General features: G+C 34.3%; 1 protein-coding gene across 1 annotated transcript in view; it reads right to left on the bottom strand.

The window, feature by feature from the left end:
• Positions 1 to 23,353, bottom strand: part of NBAS (NBAS subunit of NRZ tethering complex) — a 180,774-nt gene that overhangs the window by 26,946 nt on the left and 130,475 nt on the right. Inside the window, exon 48 of the mRNA XM_062573114.1 lies at positions 18,033 to 18,228. Within this exon, the coding sequence (XP_062429098.1) occupies positions 18,033 to 18,228 (196 nt within the window). The remainder of the gene's footprint in view (positions 1 to 18,032; positions 18,229 to 23,353) is intronic.

The raw sequence follows: 23,353 nt of genomic DNA on the forward strand, positions 1-23,353 counted from the left end.
AGCTGAGATTCAGATATAAACCTACATTTTTTAGTGCAAAGAAAGCAGAGCCTGAGTGTCTGTGACAATGATCACAAAGTCAACTGTATCGCAAATATTTTTGAAAAGTATTCCTGTGTTGAAAATACCATCAAATGCATGACAATGCAAAGACCGTGCGTGCTTCACATTGAATGTAGTAAGTAGTACCATTGATTTCAATGAGATTGTTTCCTCTGCCTAAAATTGGACCTTTCATGAAGCAGCTGTATTTAACTTGCACATAGGAGTCTTAGACAAAATCTTGATCTTTATGCAATCATCACTAAAAAAATCCTAGCCAACAAATCAAAAGCATGTACCAGAAAAACAGAAAATAAAACATTTTACCATTTCTCTTCAAGGTATTGTTATTCCTACAAAACATAAAAAGGGTATATTTTAAGTTAATTATTAATAAAATATACAAAGGTATATATTATCTACTATGAAGTAATCAAGACAGTATCTTAAATAGGTTTCATACTGCTTTCCCATTTACTTGACAGAATGCCTTGTCCTGCCTCTAATTCTTTCCTTAAGATTCTTCAGAAATAAAAGTTACAATCAAACCATAAAAATGACATTTTCTTGCTATAAGAAAGAAAAAATGCATTTCAGCAGCACGTTGGAATGACATTTCTTTTGTTGCTATTATTTCTTTTACAATTCCTACACATTTCACATGCACATCAATCAAAATACAGTTCCCTGACAACATGAGAGTGCAGTTTAGCATACAAAAAGACTCCAAAAGGAACAAACAAAACCAGGTTTTCTTCCAGTACTGCAAAGGAGTCCAGGATTATCCAAAAACTTAATCTACAATCACTGTAATAAACAATTGTTCCTATAAGCATTCCATCAAATCTCTGCTAGAGGCCCTGACTGGAGTCCTTGAAAACTGAGGGAATATAGAGGGGAAGGGGAAACTATTCAGCCTGAAGTACCCACTCCTTCTTCCCTCAAGCGCCACAGAAAGACTAACCACCATAGTATGGATCATGACATCTGAAAATAAAGTGACACCTTATAAAATCACGTGGTGCTCCAGCAGCAACCACAAGAAGCAATGAAATAACACTTTTGTGATAAGTTAGCAAAGCTATTTTAGTTTAGTATGGCAAAATAAAAAGCTTAATGAAGCTGGGCCTTAAGAATAGGGACATAGGTTTTCCGAGGATGGAGAGGGAACAGCCACCTTGTACAATAAAAACAGAAAATGCTCTAGGTTCAAAGGTAGAATTTTTTATTCTAACACAGAGGTGAAAACTAGTTAAAATGATGAAGTTGCCAAGGTTATAGTCAAACCTGTTGCTTTGCTGTAATAACAGAACAAAACAGTTAAAAGATTAAAAGTTACATTTTGAATGGAACAATCTTTTATCCTTAAGCTTTAACCAGTCACTGAATGATCTTTCAGGTGATTCTGAATGACATAACCCAACAAGAAACTCCAATTCTACAGGTATCCTCAACCTAGAAACATGGTAATGGGACACTATAACCCAGCTTTTTTTTTTTTTTTTATATATATATAAATAAGCTGCCATGAACTGTTGAGACCGCCTGAAATTCCAAGGGCCTGGAAGGAAGAATCTGTCACTAAGCAGAATAATAAGAAAAGTACCTGGCCCATAACAAGTCAGTAAGTGGCGTGCTTGAACTTCAGGTGATTCCAAAGGAGCATGAAATAACTACCCTCAACCTCAAAAACCCCAAATACACGCCTAGTTTTGTACCTTCTTTGAGAGAGAAGCATATTTTTCATCAAAATAAAAGGCTCTGCAAATATTCACTACAGTGGGAAAGTCAATTAAGGGAATTAATTCCAGAAATGATATTCAGGATAGATCATGAAAATAAATAAATAAAAATCAAATTGTACGCTAAAATGTTAAAATACACAACTTCATTGCCAATGAGGGAGAACATGTATTTAAAATCAAGAATATGCAAAACTATATGCAATAATGTTAATGAACCTTAGAAATTAATATAGGAAATTACCAAAGCAAAATACAGGTTATACAAACAGCACAGAACGTGTAACTGTTGCTTAAGACACTGCACGCTACCAGCTGTTTGCACAAGCACACCCTCCCTCTTATATTATGTGTTCTCCTTCTGAGCACTGCTTTCACCTCTTTTCCCAGTCCCTTGTGTTATTAATTGACAGTGGTTATGACGGTCCTTTATGGACTATCTGATTCATCCCAGATTATCTCTGCTTAATAAGGTAGTCAAATGCAGTCTATCTTTCTCAGATATTGACCAAGACAACAAATTAACCAAACCTCTTCTAGGAATTTCTGCATGGGAGTGAATTTTGTGTCTAGAGCCTGTAGCAGCCAGGCATGCTAAAACCCGAAACTCAAACTTTCTTTTTATCTTTGTTATTTTTGGTGTCTCTGAGCATAGCCACACAAGTATCTCATGCAATTAGGTGACTTCAGCCATCACAACCGCTATTTTTCCTAAAGTAGTTACAGTCTGCTGATCAGTAACTGATTCACTAGATTTGACTTAGCACATGTTCAAGCTCATACAGGGGCAGTCTTTACTTTGCTGTTACTTGCAAAACTGAGGAAAACTAGAACATTTACTGAAAAATTTGTTGCTGGAATCTATTTATCAAACAATTGGTCACAATATCTCAACTCTGACATCAGGAAGTTACCTCAGACAATATTCCTACAAGTTTCTTATAGCATTTAGCTTTATATACAGAACACATGAAATATACAGGTATGGGTGCTTTTACTGCTATCATATAAAAAATATAAAGGAATCTGGCAATTCATTTAGGTATTTCTAATCTCTTCAACACTGTATCGCCTGTGCATAAATATACCCTTTATCTAACTTCTGCCCTTCTAAAAATACTTGCGTTTGCATGACTTTTGCACCCAATATTGAAATTAAAGTTTAATGCAGTTACAATTTTTCTAGAAATAAAACTCCAAAGTATTGTGTCTGAGGACAGAATATTTCACAAAGATTTATATAGGTCTCTCCCTTACAGATTAATATTATTACATGCCCCAAAGGCTGAAACCTCTCAATATACTTTGCCCGCTTTCAATGCATGAAGCTTTGAATTATCACCTTATTTTATAGGTTAATTGCTTTATAGATATTCAACACGTTACACATGAAGGAGTCAAAAACAAAAATTCCCTTAATAGTTTGTACCACAGCTTTTAAAAACCTGTAATTTTATAAAAATTACAAGATTATACACTTAAAAATGATAAGGCTAAATGCAGCTGTGGAATTTCACGCATCACTGACAAGACTTCTGCCAGGGTAGTCCACAGGATCAGTTTAGCTTGTTACATTATCCAACTCTTGTAACAGAAGTTAGTTTAAATCAGCATGTGCAGCTACAGTAGTATGCTGCTGTATGTAAATTGTGTTCCTGAAGCATAGATATCCACTATATAGAGTTCTCCTAATCCTAAAGGACAGAAATATCTGAAAGTTATAAATGCTTTACTGCTTAAACGTATTATTTGAGAATCTGACACTGACCAACTTTGCAGATTATCTAGAGCCAGCTTTTGTAAAAGAAGCGTTAATGAAAAGAAAATAAAAATCCATCCAGTTAAAGAGATCACCTCTCCCTCCTCAGAAACAAAATACAAGATGCTGTCTATTTACATATAAGAGGATGAGCAGGAAAACTAAAGCAGAACACTGCACTTCCCTCTGCCCAATAAAATCTGCTCAGCAACTTACATTTTTATTCTCTGTAAGTATGGCAGAGCTATGGTCTTCATTAACGTACTTTATTCGCTACTAATGTTCTAAGGAAAGAATTGATAAGGGTGCTGGCCATTAAGGAACCGAGATGTAGAAATCACAAAAAATATTTTCCTTCATGATAATTGCTTGCATTGTTGAGATAAACTACATCAGTGCTTAAAACAAATTCCCTATATGAAAGGAAAAGATATTTGTGGTTTGTATCTAAGAGCCACAAACAACAGCCTACTGATTTACATCACCATAAAATCCATTTTATTACATCTACTAGATTGTAAATGCAAACATCTCAAGATATTTTCATGTTCCTCACTGCAGTGTAAATTTGAATTAATATGGCATTAAAAATAGAATCACTAAGCAGGCATTTGAATAGCCCCTTATTGCTACAATACATTCTCAGTTCATTCTGACTCTTTCTAAGTTTTTATTTATTCACCCAACCACCAGCTCTTGTGGTAGAGACTTCATCTAGGCTGTGTTTTAAAACATAGAGTGATATGAAAGATTTCACTCAAACTCAAGATAAGGAATACCGATGCTAAAGCTTCCACTCACCAGACAGGGCTTAATAGGTGTCTTAAAGGAATGTCCGAAAGGATTGGTAACACTTTGAAAGTATTTCTGAGATTGACATGTCAGTGTGCTGTTCACTGCACAAAAATGTAGTCTTGCTTTAAAAAGATTATAATCTAAACAAGTAAATCTAGTTTAAAACAAAGGATCTTCCTATACAAACATGTCAGAAAGAGTTGGTCACTGAAAAATCTAACCATCCCGTTTCACGCATCAATCTCTTGGTATTTGTGTGGCTACCAAAAAGTCTCTCTCCAGCACAGGGTTGCAAAGTTAAAAACTTGCTGCAAAGGTCATATAAAAACTCTCTTTAATTCACTTTGAATTTTAAACTTAGTTACTCACTATATGAACACAAATACCAGTTAAAAAAAAAAAAGCGTACAACTGAAATAATATAGCTATTGATCTTGCAAAGGTAATATTAGGAACTTTTAAAACTTTTTGTTTAGTTATTTCATTCTGTTCAAACTGTTTCAAGATGCTGGACACTCTACAACCTTTATGTTAGACATGTTAAATATTTGTAAAACAAGGCAAAAAACATAGCATGTATTCAAATATATCACTCAAAAATCCTTGCATTTCAGAGTAACAATAATCTTTTTTAAGGGGAAACCCACAAGTACTGTATTCCCAAATGCTCTTTCAGCATCCCATTATTTCTAAACGAGGCTGCCTGAAAACAATCTCTCTTTTTAGGATGTTATCAAGAGGGAAATCCTCAATGACACAACTGACACAGCTTGGAAAGAGTAGTAACAGACTTGGAAGCATAAACACTATAGTAATCTATTCTAATAATCTACAATTTTATCAGATAATTTTTCAATAAACTCATATCCTCTGTTCGAGTTAGACTGCCTTCTAATAAACAGTTGACTTAAAGTTACGAAGTGAACAAGTTTAATATCTTTCTGGGGAATTGTTCCCAGCTTTCATTTAGAAGGTAACCATTCATAATCTGACTTTATTCAGATTCTACCTGACCGATCATACTATGTTAACAGTTGCACACAGAGCTTGTTTACACGTAGGATTGTTTCCAGTTTCTGGGAATATGGAAAAAGAGCCTCTCAGCTTTAAATGGTTTCCTCATTTCATCCCTTCATTTTTGTTAGTTGTCATATGTATCTGTACTAAAACTTTTGGGACTTTTCATCTGTTCAGGTTCTATTGATTGAGCTCTCACATAAGCAAATTCAATGCTATTACAACTGTTTAAATAATATGATAGAACTCATGGCAATTTCAACACTAACACTGCAGTCCCTCACTACTAGTAACTGTGGGAAACAAAGTCAAGTGATTTAATTCTCTTCATCTGAATGGAAAAACAAAATCAAAGTGGAATTATATACTTGTTAATCTAGATCTGCATTGAATTTAAGCATCCTCTACTTATAAAATAATCATCTAAATGCTTAACTTTTCTTCTCTAATGATAGAATTGAAGACAAGATGGCTGAAACACAACGCTCAGAAATGTTAGGAGTAGAAAAGTTTCACAGTAAAAGACAATTAAAAACAAGTCTTTTGACAACACAAAATGCCCTCTTAAGCTGAGGAGAAATTCGTCTTTCAGAGAGAAAGAATTGATCTCAATTACACTTCCTAAGCCAATTCTTGCTTTTGAAGAAAGGTTCCCAAGTGATACATAGAATTTAAATCACAGGCAAAAGTGAATGTTCAGGGGAATATGTATAAACAGTTTCCAATTATTGTTTGTACACAATGAGGTCAAGTGAAATTTGCTTCTCATATACATATTCTGCAGACTTCAACTTCAATTTAATATCATCTAAAGTTTTTTTCTTCCTTCATATTTATGCATTTTTTAAGGTTTAAACAACGTAGAATGTTACAATACCTTTCACTCTGTGTCCTAGCACAACATTGCCACGTACAGAGTAAAGGCATTTAAGAAATATCTCTTAAATAAAGTATTTATGTGACACTATATACTGTAAATATCAACACTATGTTTCAGAATTTAAAAAAAGAACCTATAAAAAAGAATATTGCCAAATCACTGCTTTGAGGAACTGAAATACATTGTCATCAACTTCCTTATTGAGGATTCAATCCTAGTATTGGAATTGCGACTTATTTTATCATCTCCTATTTTTCGGAAAAGCCTATGAAAACTTTTACTTTTGAGAAAAATCTTGGAAAGTTGTGGTTTAGATTATAAAAATGTTGACCAAATTGCAAACTTGACATTTATGAGCCAAGGTTAATATTTGCTATGGACTAAGTTATGTAAAAAAATATTCATATGCTGATTTATGTCATTTGAGATGTCCATCTTTCCTTTTGCATACATGAATTTTACCTTCTCAGAGGTGTATTCCAAATATATTCCCCTCACAGCAAAGAAACCTCTCAGTTCTAAATGCTACTTTTTCATCTTATTTATTCCATCTGCCCAAGCACATGTATGCACAATCCTACTACCAATCTGCTTTGGATTTCAATAAATAGAAACATATTATATAGGAGATATTAGGTTGCAAATCACTGCTGAGAAACTGGCAACTTCTCAAAAACTGTTCTACTGGGCTTACAAATGTCCCCACAGTAATGAAGGAATTTGGTTCTATTTTTAGAAAAAATATTGCATGAAAATACATGCTCTAGTTTTGGAGAATGAACTAGTTTTGCAGATTAAAATCCCTTTATTGAAAGGAACTTTGTGAAGATATGCTTATGGAGTAACTATAATTAATGTGAAGTAATAGTTTTAAGGAAAAGCAGTAAATTTATGTCTGTTATGATATAATGCAGTCCACCTTCTCCATTTATAAAACAAAAACAAATGCCATAAAAATCCCACCACACTCAAAGTACATTACTAGAGGGAATATAACTTCAGGTGGCAGTGTGAAAACCTAGCTGCCAATCCCCCCTCCATTTGAGTTTAAGATAAGGGAGCAGACGAGTTCTCAGTAGAACAGATGACAAATATTGAACAGAGGCAGGAAAGAGAACATAGGTAGCTCTGACCTAGATTTGGAACAGACACTGTTTGATACACCAGTAAGAAGTGTCTGCAATCAAAATGAAAGAAATATATATTTAAAAAGGAAGTCACAGTTTTGGATGACACACTCATGTTCACGGCCCACATCTTTCTTCTACCCAAAAGAACTCTGAAGTTTTCTTGCATCTTCCCCCCCCCCCATCAGATTTGATACACTAAAAATTATTATGATTAATAGTGCTTACCACACAGGAAGGCCTGCTGCACATACATACTGAAGGGATGTGCATATTCTCACAGGTCAAATCATGGACAAATAGCAGTCAGTGAATGGGATAAGTACATTGATGGTATTCAAATTTAGAAAATAAAACCAATCAAAAAGTCTAATGGTGATGAATTAAACAAAGGTTCAGTCTCATGTTGAGTTGTGTGTCTTGTAGAAGTACTCACAGACTTTTTTTTTTTAAACTCATTCGTTTATGTTTAATTCTTTTCCTGCTTGATATGCAGATAAACATCACCGAGAAACGCACATAGAGTCAAGTAAACACAAGTGCGTTGTCTAACGCATAAAAATTCATAATATGTGCAGAAAATAAAATCCATTCATTTGTATTCTGTGGGAGCCTGTTCTGCAAATAAATTTCAGCAAAGAAAACCTCTATAAGAAGATTGTACAAAGATTTTGAGAAATGGATAGAGAAGAGCAAAGACAGAAAAAAATATGCATCTAGAAGAATTATACAGCTAGATAGATAAAATTGTAAGAGATGAGATTAGCATATATATCATTTAAAATGTACACTTATTGGGTGTCAGTTGACAATGAAAAGTTAGCACATGGATAAAATTAACATCTGTGTAACATGAGGGACTTAAAAACAGGTAATTCTTTGTACTTGTATGTACCAGCTATTCCATCACTATTCCATCCTTTATGTACTGTTTATATACAAATACTCCGAATTTAAAATATAAAAAAAAGCAAAGGAAGATGCAGCCTGAAAATGACAAGCTTTTACTCCTTAAAAGTGACTTTTAACTTTAAGTAGTTACATTCAGTAACTGTCGGCCATTTCTCCTCATAACTCATGTAAATGGCTCCTTAGTTTACCTTTTCTGATCATCGCTATCAGCAGTGCATGCGCAAGCTCCCAGTATTCAACTGCATGTATAATAATTGCTGTCTCAATGAAAGTGTCCAATTCTTGCTAATGGAGGAGAAATGATTAACAAAAAAATTTAATTTTAATGAACGCTTGTCAAAATTAATTATTCCAAAGTGTCATCCTGCAGATAGGCTAACCTGACAAAATAAAAGCTGCATTCTTGAAAAATAACGCAAGAGAAACCAAAATTCTTTCCTTTTCTGTTGCATAATCAGTATAATAAGGCAATAATCAGAAGCAGGTAGGCAACATCATGCAACCATCATACTACATGGCATTGTGTAAGCAGTGTGTTTTTTTTTCCCCTTACTTGAAGTAAAAATTACAAATCATTTAAAATCCACACAATCAGAAATACACAAGGACCCACACTCAAAGCAAAGCTGGCTCTCAGGCTTATAACACATAGCAAAGTCAAGAAATAAATTACAGGCAGCATTTTTCCTATCTAATTTGAAAGGGAAGGGCGTCATATTTCAAAGTAGCAGGTATTACCTGGCTTTAGAATTCAGTGGTTTTACCATACAATCAAAGAATAAGGGTTTGTTATCTTAATCAGATCCTGTTGCTTAAGTATGAAAGGAGTAAAATTCATTCATTCTGAAGATTATTCTTGGATGATGCAAAAAGCCTCTCTACAAAGGAGATGAAAATCTGAAATTCACTCTCATCTGTTTGGGAGAACTTCTGGTCCTATTCTGGCCCAAAGAAATATTAGTTGAAATTTCAGAAAACCTGAAAACATAGGTCTGATAAGCACAAACGTTACTTGGTATGCCAGAACTTTGCAAACTTTAACTAAACACTAACGGTGGCTGTGTTTCTAAGTGTCCTTAAAATGCAAAAGATGTGGGACTTTTCCTTAGCTCCATGTTTACGTAACTTTCTGTAAAATCTTGTCAGGGGAGATCTTTGAGGGGTCCTACAAACACAATCAACGGTTTACACTCACAGAGAATCTTACTTGCCTGCAATCCATACACAAGTCAGACATTTCTAAACTAGAACACAGTATGGAGAAGTTCCTTCGTTGTTATCTCTTAAGAAATGGGTTGACTCCATCAACAGCTAGTCCTAGAGAAATATATAGTAGAGTCATTTGGAATTTAGTCTTTGAAGTTATTTCACAGATATTAATTTAAAAAGGTAAAAATAGCTGCTAAAAATAGCAACAATATATTCAGATTCATCCTCCTAAATATAGGAGGAAAACCTCTCTAAAATGCATATTCATACAGAATTTTGGTGAAGTCTATCCTGTACTTCAGTCTACAAATAAACTTTTTTTTTTTTTTTTTTTTTTTAAGGGGAAAAAAGCCCTAATAGCTACAGCTACTTAAGCATCCTGCAAATTTACATTTTTAAAAGCAGAAATGACTAGGCTTTACATACACTGCTTGTAAAGGAGGTTAAATACAAAATGACCACTTTTCTTATGCCAAAAAAAATGCACTCCCTCTCTAAACACCTAGCATGAAATGGGAAGGAAAGAAGTACTTTATAAATACCTCAGAGAGACACATCAGATGATACAGAGTTTACAGATCTCTAAAGGATAGTGTCAACTAGTAAGCAGATTGAAGGAATAAGATAAGACTGTTAGAAAAAAAACATGACATCTACTGACAACTGTAATTACTAATACATTACATTAGAATTCCTTTAAGATATAAATAAAATAATGCTTAAGAAAAACAATTTAACAATTTATCTATATTCTCAAAAGGAATGTAATCACATCCCTGACTAGAAAACATTGAACAACCTAAACTACTAAAAAGGGCTCAAACAAACAAATAACAACAACAACAAAAAAAAAGCCACCACCCAAAAATCCCAGTTTTGACCAAATGATAAAAGGTAAAGGTAGAATTCCTCATGAGCTTATGACTGCTCCTTTGCTTATAGACTAATGGATTCTTTGGGACTTCGGGCACTGAACAGATAAAGCTGCAGACCACTGAGCTAGCTTATATTAGTCAAGAGCTCTGCAGCAAGAAACCTCCAGCTGACTCAAAAACTGTAGTTTATGTAGTAAATGGCCATACAAAGGCAAATAAAATGTAACATTGATAAAGTTGTCACATTTTAAAATACTTTTAACTCCTTCAAGTCAAAACAGGAACCTGAGCCTCCCTATGAAAAATTCTGAGACCTCTGTTCAATGCACAGCTGAAGTCAAAAGCATGGTGTCTGAATGCAAAAGGATGTCCTGATAATTTCCAGAATGACACTGACCTCATGTTCCTTCTCCAAAAGGATGAAATACATAAAACAATAGAGGGATAGTGTAGTGTAGTTATCACATCTGCTTTACATGCTAAAGGTCCTGAGTTCAAGCTCCAGTGGAACCAACACCAGGAAATCTTTGGGAGGTTGGACTAGATGATCTCCAGAGGTCCCTTCCAACCTAAATGATTCTGTGATACATGAACTGAAGTTCAGCATCCCAGACACTTCAGGTGTTGTATGCTTCACATCTCAATAGTAAGCCAGAAGATGTCTTAGACTGATGTACTGTCTCCAAATTCTGAAGTTCTTGTTTATATAAAACCGAATGCTGTATACTGAATACCAGGCCACCCAAAGCTCCTACTGCAAACCTTCAACCTTGCTCTATTTCTCCTCATTTCATCTTTCTTTTTATCTGTTTTACTTGTCTACCTACTGGAAATTTTTTTCATTTCTATCTCAAAGTATTTAACTAATCAGGCAGATTACAATTTATGTTCCCAGAAACAATACATTTCACATGTTTTCATATGGACAAATCGTATTTCATATGGAAAATAATATTGCCAAAAATAATCAAAATAGATTAAATTTCTTTAATTTTTATGCATTTTCAGTAGAGAAACAGTAGCTCTAGAGTGATACACAACATCTTAACTAACTTACTCAAAGTTGATAGGACCATAAATCTTTCTTCTAATTCTCTCTTCACTGGGAGCTTTCTTTATAATGTCCTGAAATGCTACATAAAAAGATCTACATTTTTCGTATACTGAGGGAAGAGTAACAAAAGAGCAATGGAGAGAGTCACACACAAATTCTCATGAAGTCATTATGTTAATGCAGATATTACTAAGATTGCACAGAAGTTGTACAGAAGATATCTAAGTTGCCTACAAGAACATATGGAAGTCTATTCTCACAATTTAAACCTTAAAATGGATTCAGTGGGTAATGTCATCCAAATTCACCTGGAAACTTTTCAGAGCTAAATTTTAAACAAAATTAAAAAAAAATAAATAAAAAATAAAGAGGGGGCCTTAAAATTACAGTCCCAATTTTATTTTAGATATCCCTTCCATTTTCTATAAGTGCTCAACACTCAGCATCTCTCTATACATTGACGGTCATGAAAAAAACTTCATTTAACAACATGAGGGGAAAGGCTAAACCAGATTACCTTTTCTAAATGACAAGGCTATTTGCATTTAAGTGGCATACAAACAGCAATTATATCTGTTATTTGCATAGTAATGAAACAATCCTTTTATGACAAGGTGTGGTTCCTCAGAAGATTCACAACTATGAAATTCTTTTCATAAATTAAACTTGCATTATCTACTTTGCTAATGCTCTGTAACTTCCTGGGGCAAAACTCTAACTCTTGTTACTGAAACTTGTACCTTGTAACTGCTCAGTGACTGCACTGAATGACCAAGTACACTCATAATCTCTAAGCAGACATTTTATGTATATTAGTCATACTGCTGCCAGAGACTCTATTTTTATCTATTGCACAAATGGATTTCCAACCTTAGATAGATAAAGGTGGAATTCAAGACATAAACACTGTAAATGAAATCTTTTCTTACCTCCCCCAATATTTTTTTAACTTAAAGAAAATGTCAGTATTTTGACCCATATTTTTCATGCACCAGTTAACTAAAAAATTACAGAACCTGAAGAGCTCAGATAAAATTCATCAAGGGGATTAAAACAACACATGCCTCCTTCCTCTAGTAGCTGTGGGATGCTACTGGAATGTGAATTAAGGACTCTCAAAAGCCTTTGAAAAATGAGGACCTCTGAATTTTTAATTTTGTTAACTAATCATTACAGAACGGGAAATTGCTGTGTTTCTGACTGTTTGATAGGTAGCTGCTTCCATAAAGTACATTTTTAATTTTGTAAGAGCTGGCCTGTTTCCCAGCAGCACATTGATTTGTGGGACCACTACTTACACCACCTAGAGCATAATTAAATATTAAGTCCCTCTTTGATGTATGCAAAGCCTGACTAAGAGGATTACTAGCGACACTGAGGGTGGCTTTCACACATTTTCTGGTAATTGAACATTGCAATATCATTAAACTTATCTTTACTCAATATGAATCACATTCACCCTTTAGGTATCTGAAGTCCCTTTCTGTACCAAGAAATGGTAAGGGAAAGGAGGACACCTTCTAAAAGTGTGCAAAAAATGCCAACTAAGTAAGGATAAAGCAATTTGGATGTAATATAATGAACATACGTTTGAAATATTTACAGTTTAAACTTTATTTAAACAAGTCATATATATATATACAGAATTAGGTCCTAGAGTTTAGATGCAATCTCAAGGGTTTACTATTTTGCTAAATGAAAAGGGATGATCAAGTTAATAAAGACGTAGTGATGTTACAGAAATAGATACTTACAGACCAAACAATGTCACAGCAGTTTGAAAGCTAGCGTATGTCATAGTGCACATCTGAAAGAAGTAATTCCTAATTTCTATTTTGGGCCCTGGCTTACCCAAGGTTACCCAACAATCTGACAAAATTTTTAAATTGTTCTTCAACTTCCCCTTCTGTAGAGTAGGGATGCTTTTTTAAGGTCGTTGCACTGAAAGTATTAACGTAGACAAGAGAAACTTGGTAATTAATGCTTTGCCAACACATCCTCTACAAATTCTTTCTCTTGCTTTTCAACAGTGATATAACTACTGAATTCCACAGTGTAATTATTTTTACCAATATATCGTGAAGGATTTTGAAATGTGCCTAGCAAAAATAGAGAGAACACAGTCTGCAGTACACTGTCTTATTATATAATCCCCCTTTTTGTTAATTCACAAAATAAGCAAACTTATTTATTAAATAGGATTATCATTTCCTTTTCATAATACCAACTCCTGGACTACAGTTTGAAATCACCTGACTAAAAGATAAAAACAATTTGTTTAAAAAGTGGATTGTTCATTTGTTTTCTTAGACATTAGTGAAGAATCCAACTGTCAGTTACCAGCACCTAACAGACTAAGCAATAAGAATTTTCAATTTAAATTACATATCCATTACCTAGCATAAGGCATCTACCAGAAACAAAGGACTCCACCTACCACATCTAGCTTGAGTTGACATGAAAATTAGAATTATCTTTAAATACATTCCAAGAGGACTCTTAAGATTGCACTCTGTAGCAGGAATTAGGGGAAAAAATAATTTTATATATGTATGTATAAAGATAGCCTTTACTTGTGCTAAGTACAAAAACTGTTTCTGAACTTGGCTAAACAACAAACTACATACAGAGAATTAACATTACAGAATTGTATTTATATTTTACATAATTAACTCTGAAAGATTTGAACTTATTTAGCACAGTAATTGTGCTTTTTACTATGTAGCTTTGACAGGGTGGAAGATTAGACCAGCAAGAATTGCCTGAGGCTAAACAGAGGTAAATGTACAGTCCTGCACCCCCAGGACAGAACAACCCCAAGCAGCAGCGCACGACAGCCTGGGGTCTGGCCGACTGGGGAGCAGCTCTGCTAGGAAGGCTCCTGGGTGCCAGATGACACAAGCTAAACCTGAGCCAGCAGCGTGCCCTGGCAGCGGGGAAGGCAAATCGTACCCTGGGCTGCACAGCAAGAGTACAGCCTGCAGATCGAGGGAGGTAACCATACTCTTCTCGGCACTTGTCAGGCTGCGCCTGGAATACTACGTCCAATTTCGGTCACCCCAGGTCGAGAGAGAGACTGGAAAATTGGACAGGGTCCAGCATGGGGCTACAGAAATGAGGAGAGCGTTTGAGAACTTGAGAGATGAAGAAAGGTTGAAGGTATTTGGTTTGTTCAGCCTGGAGAGCAAATGTAATCACAGTCTGCCAATACCCGAAAGGCAGTTACAAAGAAGATGGAGGCAGTCTCTTTACAAGGACATTCAATAACAGCAGGAGATGCAACAGGCACAGGTTACTTCAGGGGAAATTCAATCAGGATATAAAGAAAAAAGGCCTCTTCACTGTGAGAACAATAATAACACATTGCAGTTGGTTGCCAACAGAAACAGTAATATCTCCCGTGCTGGAAATACTCAAGGCTCAGCTTAACAGAGCCCTGGATAACCTAATCTAAAGGCCCTGCATTGAACAGAAGTTTGGACGAGATGATCTCCAGAGGTCCCTTCCAAATTATGCTTTTCTACATTTCTATAATTTCTGCCTCTCTGTACAGACACAAGATGAACATGCTCTTTCCAGCCCCTCCATAAGAAGAGGCAGTTCAGTTTCAGTCTTCCATAAATCACTTGTGCCTTAGTTATTCCAATCTGCTGCAACACTGCCAATATTAATTTATTCAAGAACAACCTGACTGAAACCAACCAAACAGTGAGCAAGCTGAGGACTTCTTGCAAGGAGCATTCTTTCCACAGGCAACTCCTTCCTGCTGAGGAACATCTATCACAGTTTACACACAGTGCAATCATTGTAATTTTGGGCTGAATCTGGAACATTGAATAACTATTGATTTGTTAAGCTTTAAAATCTCTTTAAGAAACTTTTGACAGACCAAAGATGCTTTGAGTACAATATTATTTAACTACAGACAGTGCAGTATTATTATGGGTAGGACATATTAGTGTATTATTGGAATGGAATAGATTTGATTTGGTTCTAAAACCCCAAGAGATAAAAGCAAATGGTTGCTAGTTTTATGCTGAGAAGTTTTATACATTTTGACTAATAAAAATGATCTGGTCTTCTACAAATCTTAAGCAAGTTTAATGAGACTTGTAAAATTTTTGTCAAATATGAGTTTCTTTCTCTTTCTTCCACAAAAAAATGGCTCAAAGCCATTGTCTACATCTAATTTTCTATATGTTTCAGTTCAACACTTGAAGTGCTTTTGGAGTGGAAAGCAGGAACACAGGTAACAGCAATATTGCCAAAGGATATTACATACTAACAACAAAAACCTGAAATCAAGAATCATCTCAGACACACTTCAAGAGTGACTGAGTAGTTAAGTGCTTGTATTATTGTGAATGCAAGGGAAAAGTAGTTTTTAAAGGAGTCAAGAGACAACTATTTTCTTTTTAAGATTATTACCTTGAATGACCTAAGTTCAGTGAGTCAAAACTGAGATACTGCTTTTGCTTTATATGAATATAAAATGCTTTTGTGCACAGGTTTTGTAGGACATATTAGAAATATTCTGTTTCAGTTCCATGAGCATTTGGCATTTTCATGGAGAGGACAAGGTAGGGGGTGGATGGAATTCAGGAAACGGATGAGAAGTAATTCTGCTTCTGAATAATTTTACATGAAACAAGTGATACTCATATGATTTCAAAATAACACAAGCTTCAAAGACAGCTGTGATGTTACAAGAATGTTCCTTCCTGTCAAGCATTTAGGATATTTTCATTGTACCCAGAAGACTAAACGCAGAATCTCTAAAATACATACTTTGATATTAAGCACTTCAAAGTTTGCCATGAAATAAAGCAGTTAAAGTATTAATGGCTATGCAACAAGAACCTTTCTGGTGTTAAAACAAACAAACAATCCAATAAACAAACAAAAAAACAGTAAGAACGTACTTGACCAAGCATACAAGTTAAATGCCTAAAAATATTTCATTTAGTCACCTAAAAAGCATTTTTTTAATCTGAATTTTTGTAGTTTTAACTTTTGACCATTGCGTGTTATTCTCCTCCTTCCTCCTCCTTTTTTAATATTTGTCTGATAAACTGAAAAATCTTTTATTAAATTTCAGTTCCTGTCTTCTATAAACTTCTAGAGTTTAAGTATGGAACTTAACAGTCTCTTTGATCTTCCTTCTGAACTCCTTCCTATCTATTAATATTTTTATTTTTTTCTAGACTCTAGAATTGGACATAGGGCAGATAATAGAAATGCCTAGGAGAGATAATAGAAATGCCATAAACAAATTTAATTTTTCATTAAAGTTTTCTTTTTACCCAACGAGGTAATTTCTATTTAAAAATAAGGTTGATGTCAGCTAAATAAACTTGGAAAAGTAGATTTGAAAACGTTTAGTGGCATATACGGGTCTGCACATAAATGATGTAGAATATGTACACAGTTTGTATGCTTTTTTTTTCATTACAGAAAGGTGAGAGGAGCTATTCAGCACACACCTTGCAAATACTGCTCAAACAAGGGAAGTGACAATTCCCATAGTCTGCATGTTTGGACTACCAAGGAGTAGATTAACTCACATCCCCTTGGTACCCCATATTTGTATATGTACACACTTGTACAACGGAAAAACAAAAAAACAAACAAAACCTCCAAAGCCTCAGTAAAGCCAGTTGGATAAAAAAGAGAAACATTTTATATACTGTATGCTATAACAGAAGATGTTAAGCAATACGGCAGTTTTATCCAGATTCATATGAAGGTGCATCATGATTAAGAACAAAAGAGTATTTTCCTAAAAGAGGGGTAGGAAACAAGCTAGCTTTTACATTCCTTAGAAGGAATGCTGAATTCTAGAACTTTTCTGCGTGTTAAAAAAGTGAAAGCTAGACATTTCCTTATCCTGTAATTCAGGAGGAAAGGTAATCCACCTTGGACTCAGACTAAAAATGCTTGGTCTCCCTTAGCAGCGAAATGAATAATAGCTTAGAGTAATTTCTTTCAGTAATGATTTTACCTCATTTTTTTTAACTTTATACTGAAAGAGATTTAAAGTCCTCACTAGGTCAGTTAAACGTATGAACTGTTTTAAGAAACTACTACCTTTTGGTTGCTGGGTATTGGCTTTCTAAGAGAGGCTACAGTTGCCTCTGTGACCAAACGCAGCCCCCACCAAGCAAATCTCCTCATTTGATACTGCCCTTATATTCCCAGTGCCTGCTTATGAGATAACATTTAGATAAGGAGCTTAGGAAAAAGAGACAGTGGCCGGAAATTTTAGTTCTAGTTCTGATTATAACATACTACGCCAAGTAGGCGATAAACAGGGTAGGTAAAAGTGACTGAAAACAGTGGTCAGAAGCGAAAGAAAATACAAAAATTAGAAGCCAATGCATGACATAGAGAAAAATCAGTGTTTGTTGCAGTTTGATATTCTACACTCGTGATACCACGAAGCATTAATGATCTCTGTTTTATAACAAAACATAATTCATTAAAAATATAGCAGGAAAATAGGAGTGACATCCCCACTGACAGGATGCATCACAACCACATACTGAAATTTAACATTTTATTATACAATCTTTGTATAGAAACAGCTGTATGCTATTACATATAGCAGTCAATGCTAGTACCTTTCTTTCAGGCCAGCAAGCTCTGAGGACAGCTTGCGTTCTGAAGAATACGAGTAGTTTGCTGTCCTCATCACTGAGGTGGAACGCTTGCTCCATAATTTGGAGCACTTTGATGCGAGGCTTCACTGGTAAAGAATCATCACCACAGAAAGGTCTCAACCACTCCAGAAGATCATCTGAAGAAACTACTTTCTCCCTGGAATTCAAGTTAAACAATTCAGTGTTAACCATCTTCAGTAACCCTAATCCAAAAACAGCATGCATTTTCAAAGTTGTTTACATGCTATTTCATTGCAAGAAATTTGCTCAGAAAGCATGCAAATTATTCTTTCCTGTTATGCAGGTGAATGTGTGCAAAATGAAGATCCTCCAAAAATTGTTGTATGAAGTACAGAAAACACCATTCCTTACATTCCTGCCTGTGTGATTTGGTAACAAGCAGGAATATATTGTAACAAAATGTATCAACTTGTAAAATTTTCATCAGCAATTGACTTTTTTTTAATAATGTTCTTACATGAATAAAAAAGAAAACATATTCAAATGAATAAATAAAGTAAAATCTTGACTAAAATTTATTACAGGCTAACTTTACTATCATTTCATTACAGATTCAAGAAATCCATCTCTACAAGATCAGCAAAAACACAGTGTAGGGGAAGAGATACAGAACTTAATCTTGCAACTTCTGTGGTTTGTATTAAGTCTTTTACACTTTAAGATAGTCTTTATCACTTCCTAATGCTGATAACCATTCTGTAGGCAAACTGAGAAATTATCAAGTATTTGATCAAAATCAAAAATATTTTTACATCTACAGTCAATGATTTCACTTCAGCCTTGGCAGAGTTCAAAGGCTGAAGATGCACAAAGATCCCACCACTATCTTCATGTTGGAAAACAAGTGTTACATAGTTTCACACATCCTGACAAAGAGTTTTTTTTTAAAAAAAAAAAAATCCTATGAGGTAGTTAACTATCAAGCTTCTACGCCCTGTAATAGTTCATATTTTACAAGATGTCCACACAGAAACACATGGAGATAAAGCTGACATAGTTATTTCAGTACTGTTATGCCTGCATACTCGTCAGTGAACGGGTACCACAGTTGGTACCACAACACACTACTCGAGCAGATCACAGCTTTTGTTGTAGTGCATTTTTCTAAACACTCCTATCACATCGGCCATTTCAGGCTTGATCATAGTCATATGTGTAACACGGTAATATGGCAAGAATTGTAGAGTATACATGCTTCAGTGAGGAAGAGTTATTCTATGAAAGCATCAAACAGACAAAAGATTGTCTGTGGACATAGCAGGGTCCTGGCTACTGAAGGTTTGAAATCATTTCTTTTATTTGTAACATTTCTTTTCAGCTGAATAATTCTACTTGTGGTTATTAAGTTATTGAACTTTAAACTCTTTTTCCTTCCTCAAGAGAGCATAAATGTGCTTATATGTTTCAAGTAACAATCTGAATAGTACTTTCTTTTTTTTCCTAGAACATAATACAGTTTGGCTAAAGTCAATTTTACTTTTTAATACTAGGCCAACCTGTATGCTTCATTTTAAATAGATTAATCATAAAAAGATGTTGAAGATGGAAATACTCTAATTATTTATATGAGTAAACTATCCAAAGCAGATTGCTTTTTTTCTGAAGAACCTGAAAAAAATATTTCTTTGTAACTATATATAATAAGGATTACGGCTACGGTATGGGTTTCTGGGCAGGTTCAAAGGGAAATGCATACTGGAATCAAAGTTAGTTTAGTTTAGTTTGTTCTAATTAACAGGTTTAAAGGAAGGCACCTACTTTCCATTAAACTAATTTCACAAAATTTTATAGTCTATTAGAGGACTAGAGAGAGTATCACTCTCTATAGACTCTTGGACTTTTTTGTTTTGCAAAATGCAATTCATCTGTTCAATGTACTAAAAGAATTACATATACTCTGACATATAGATCTTCAGATCTGCTTTTTGTTAGAATCTTGTAATACAAAAGCACATGGCTGTAACAGAGACTTTATATATTGCTGCCTAGCATGGAAACTGCTGTAGGTTAGAAATGCCAACAATCTTTTATTATTGTTGTTCAGGGATTTTTTTTTTTTTTTTTTTTTTTTTTGCTCATTTGCACCAACTTTCAGAAAAGTCGCTTATCAAGTCTCTCTGCCAAGAAAAGACTAAGTGCATAACACAGGATAGCTAAAATATAATGTTAGGACAAAGAGCTTGATCTTTTTGGACATATATCTTTAAAGTTACTTAAATTAAAATTTAATTAAATATATTTTTAAATAAAAAAATAATTAAAATATCAATAGAATCAGAATAATTTACTAGATTTTACCTCTATATATTATTAGCTATCATTAAATACCTTCCCCAAACACTTCAGTTTCACAAAATATTGGAACAGAAATGAGAATTCAGTGTTACCAACATGTGAGAGGCTGGGAGACGTTATTAGGTGAGAAACATACAAATGAGCCCAGCAGACAAACTGCATCATGGTAGGTAAGAAATTCTGAGAAGTCTTTGGTAATTTTGAAATAAATATTTTCATTGGGCTATTTCTGAATCCATTCAAGCCATGACACTACAGCAGGCATACCAAACATACACCTCAGGAAATGAGAGGTAGATATCCTCAATTATAAAAAATGTCTGATGCTTCAGAGGAAGGCAGAGTACTAAGGATTGGAAGGGAACTTGCTATACCAACAGTTTTTGTGTCCTCTTCTCATTTCAGGAAAAATTTAATATCATCTAGATAGTTAAGTGTTATAATAACAAGAACAAACTCCTGGATAATTCCACTGGGGAAAAAAAAAGAAAAGCTTCACTAATTACTTTTTATCTAGTGATAACATCTTGAAATTTTCAAAAAATCCGATTTTAATACATCTCTCATACAGCTTATTAAATCCATATAAAGTAAGCTTTTAATCAAAGTGTCATGTGATATTAAGCTTTCCTGGGCATTTGAACTCCATTATTTTAAGACAACAGCTTTTATCAGTTAAACTGATAAACCTGTCAAAAGAAAGCCAACATCTTTGTTTTGTTGTTGCAGAGCCTACCTTCCAGGGCACAACGCTGGCTGACGAGTTAGATACTCAGCCTCTAATCCTTTGCTGATACAGCTTCATCCATTAAACGTTACTCTGTTGATAAAAGGCCTTTGTAATAAGGGAGCTGAGTCCCACGCAGTAACAATGCACCTTAACTTTAGCAATGATATTATCCTAAACACTTGAGCAGATGTCTAAGGGAAGTGGTTACACAGATGACCCCTTAAGGCATCTGCTGCCTCTAGACATTCTCAGTCTTCTCTCCCTCTCATATGTAAGAACTCTTCAAATAACCATGTAATATCATAGAACAACATCTCTTCAGTCCTGATAATATAATATCATCATAATGATACTGGATTTTATCACCTAAAAACGTAAGCATTTTTATCATGTCTGGTTTTGACTGATGTCTGTACTTGCATACCACCTGAGTTTATGAAAACCAACTTGACTGGTTGCTTTTGAAGTATGATATTTTTGTATCTGAAGCTTTTTCTTATTGCCCTATATTCTCCTCCTTTCCCTATAGGTACCTTTCTACTTTCACTATAGGTTCTTCTGCTTATAATTCTAGCCATTTCTCATTTTTTCTATACTATCACTAGACAATTTAATTATTGTACGGTCTATTATGCTAATAATCACAGAATGCCCTTATTCTCTAGACAGAAGAGAGAGATGTTTCATAGATGAAGTTTTTTTCTTAGATAATTAGAATAGACTGTTAATTAAATTAGACTATTAAAAGAGTATATTAGACTAAATACAGTCTAACTGTATGAAAACATTTACACTAGAACACATTAGCACAAACACAAACAACCAGCTAGCAGTGTCAGACAGAAGAATTCATTTTATCTCCTCCTGGCTCAAAAGAACATTTAACAAACCAGTAAATGGCATTCAGCTATCCCTTAGGAACATTTAAAACTAGAACTTTTTTTTCCCCTTTCTATTTTTTTTTAATGAAAGGAAGTGGCTCCAGGTGGAGTGTGATTTATAACTAATGTTCCCTTATTTATCTTAACAAGACAGATGGGAAGCTAGTACCAGTCAGAAGACACCAATTTAACCTGTCTTGCAGCTCTGAAATAACAACATCGACAGTTTAGTTTTTCAGCTGGCCCCGATTACAATTTTATTTAGGCTTTATATTGCTTGAATAATGTTATTCAGCTCAGAACTTCAGCTAAATTAGAAATGACTCTGGTGGCATCGAAACTGTAAATTAAAAGCATGAGAATTAAGATGGTCTGCTGCAATATTTCCAGAGCTCACACCTGATGTTTATATAGGTTTTGTCAAGGGGAAGATTTATGTTTATATAGGTTTTGTCAAGGGGAAGATTTATGTTTTATAAACAGAACAGCTGGAGTTTAAGTAGGTAAATAAGAAGAAATGTTTAAATGAATCTAAATAAACTCTTGTAGTCACCCTGACCCTTACTCCAACTTACTGTATTAACACTTATTTGTACACATGCGTACTAATAAAAGATTCAGAAAAGTATATCTCTAGATAAAACAGTACTTATATTTCCAACTACATCAAAATATTACAAGTAAGATTTACTGTAAGTTATTATATCAAATCAGTCAACTTTAGTATCCAATAGCTTGATATTACTGTATTTATCTAATATAATGCCGGTGTAGGAGTCTCTATGTAACAAGGTAATTCTTTTTCTGGTTACCAGAAAGTACTGCTTTTTAAAGGTTCTTAGTTTGTACTGTGAGGAAAACTAAGATCCCATTTTATTTTTTCTCCTTTTTTTTCCTATAAGTGCAATGGGAAAAGTCAGTGACCTAGACTGACTATTTTGCAAGCTGAAATAAGGAAATATAGAAAAGAGGAGAAAAAAATTGGTAGAAGTATTATACAGTATTTGCAAAATTCCTGCAATAAAAATTGACAAACATTAGATAATTTAGACAAAATTTAGATATCTATAACATTATTATTTGCAATTTATCTAATAAACTGAAAAAAAAGCAGTGAAGTACTCTACTTCTAATAGATATACAATCTGCAGTAGTCAGAACAGAAATACTATTTCCTCAAATCACCATAATACATGGCTGACCTAGTTTTAAGTTCAACGACTTGGCTTCTTCCAGTTCATCAAGTAAAGGTCTCAGATTTTAAACCTTATAAATGATAGCCTGTTCCAGAATAAAATCTTAGAAAATTAACTGCAAACCCACTAGATACACCCATGAATAAAAGTCACCCATAT

Source organism: Rhea pennata, chromosome 3, assembly GCF_028389875.1.
Source record: "Rhea pennata isolate bPtePen1 chromosome 3, bPtePen1.pri, whole genome shotgun sequence".
Lineage (NCBI taxonomy): Eukaryota > Metazoa > Chordata > Aves > Rheiformes > Rheidae > Rhea > Rhea pennata.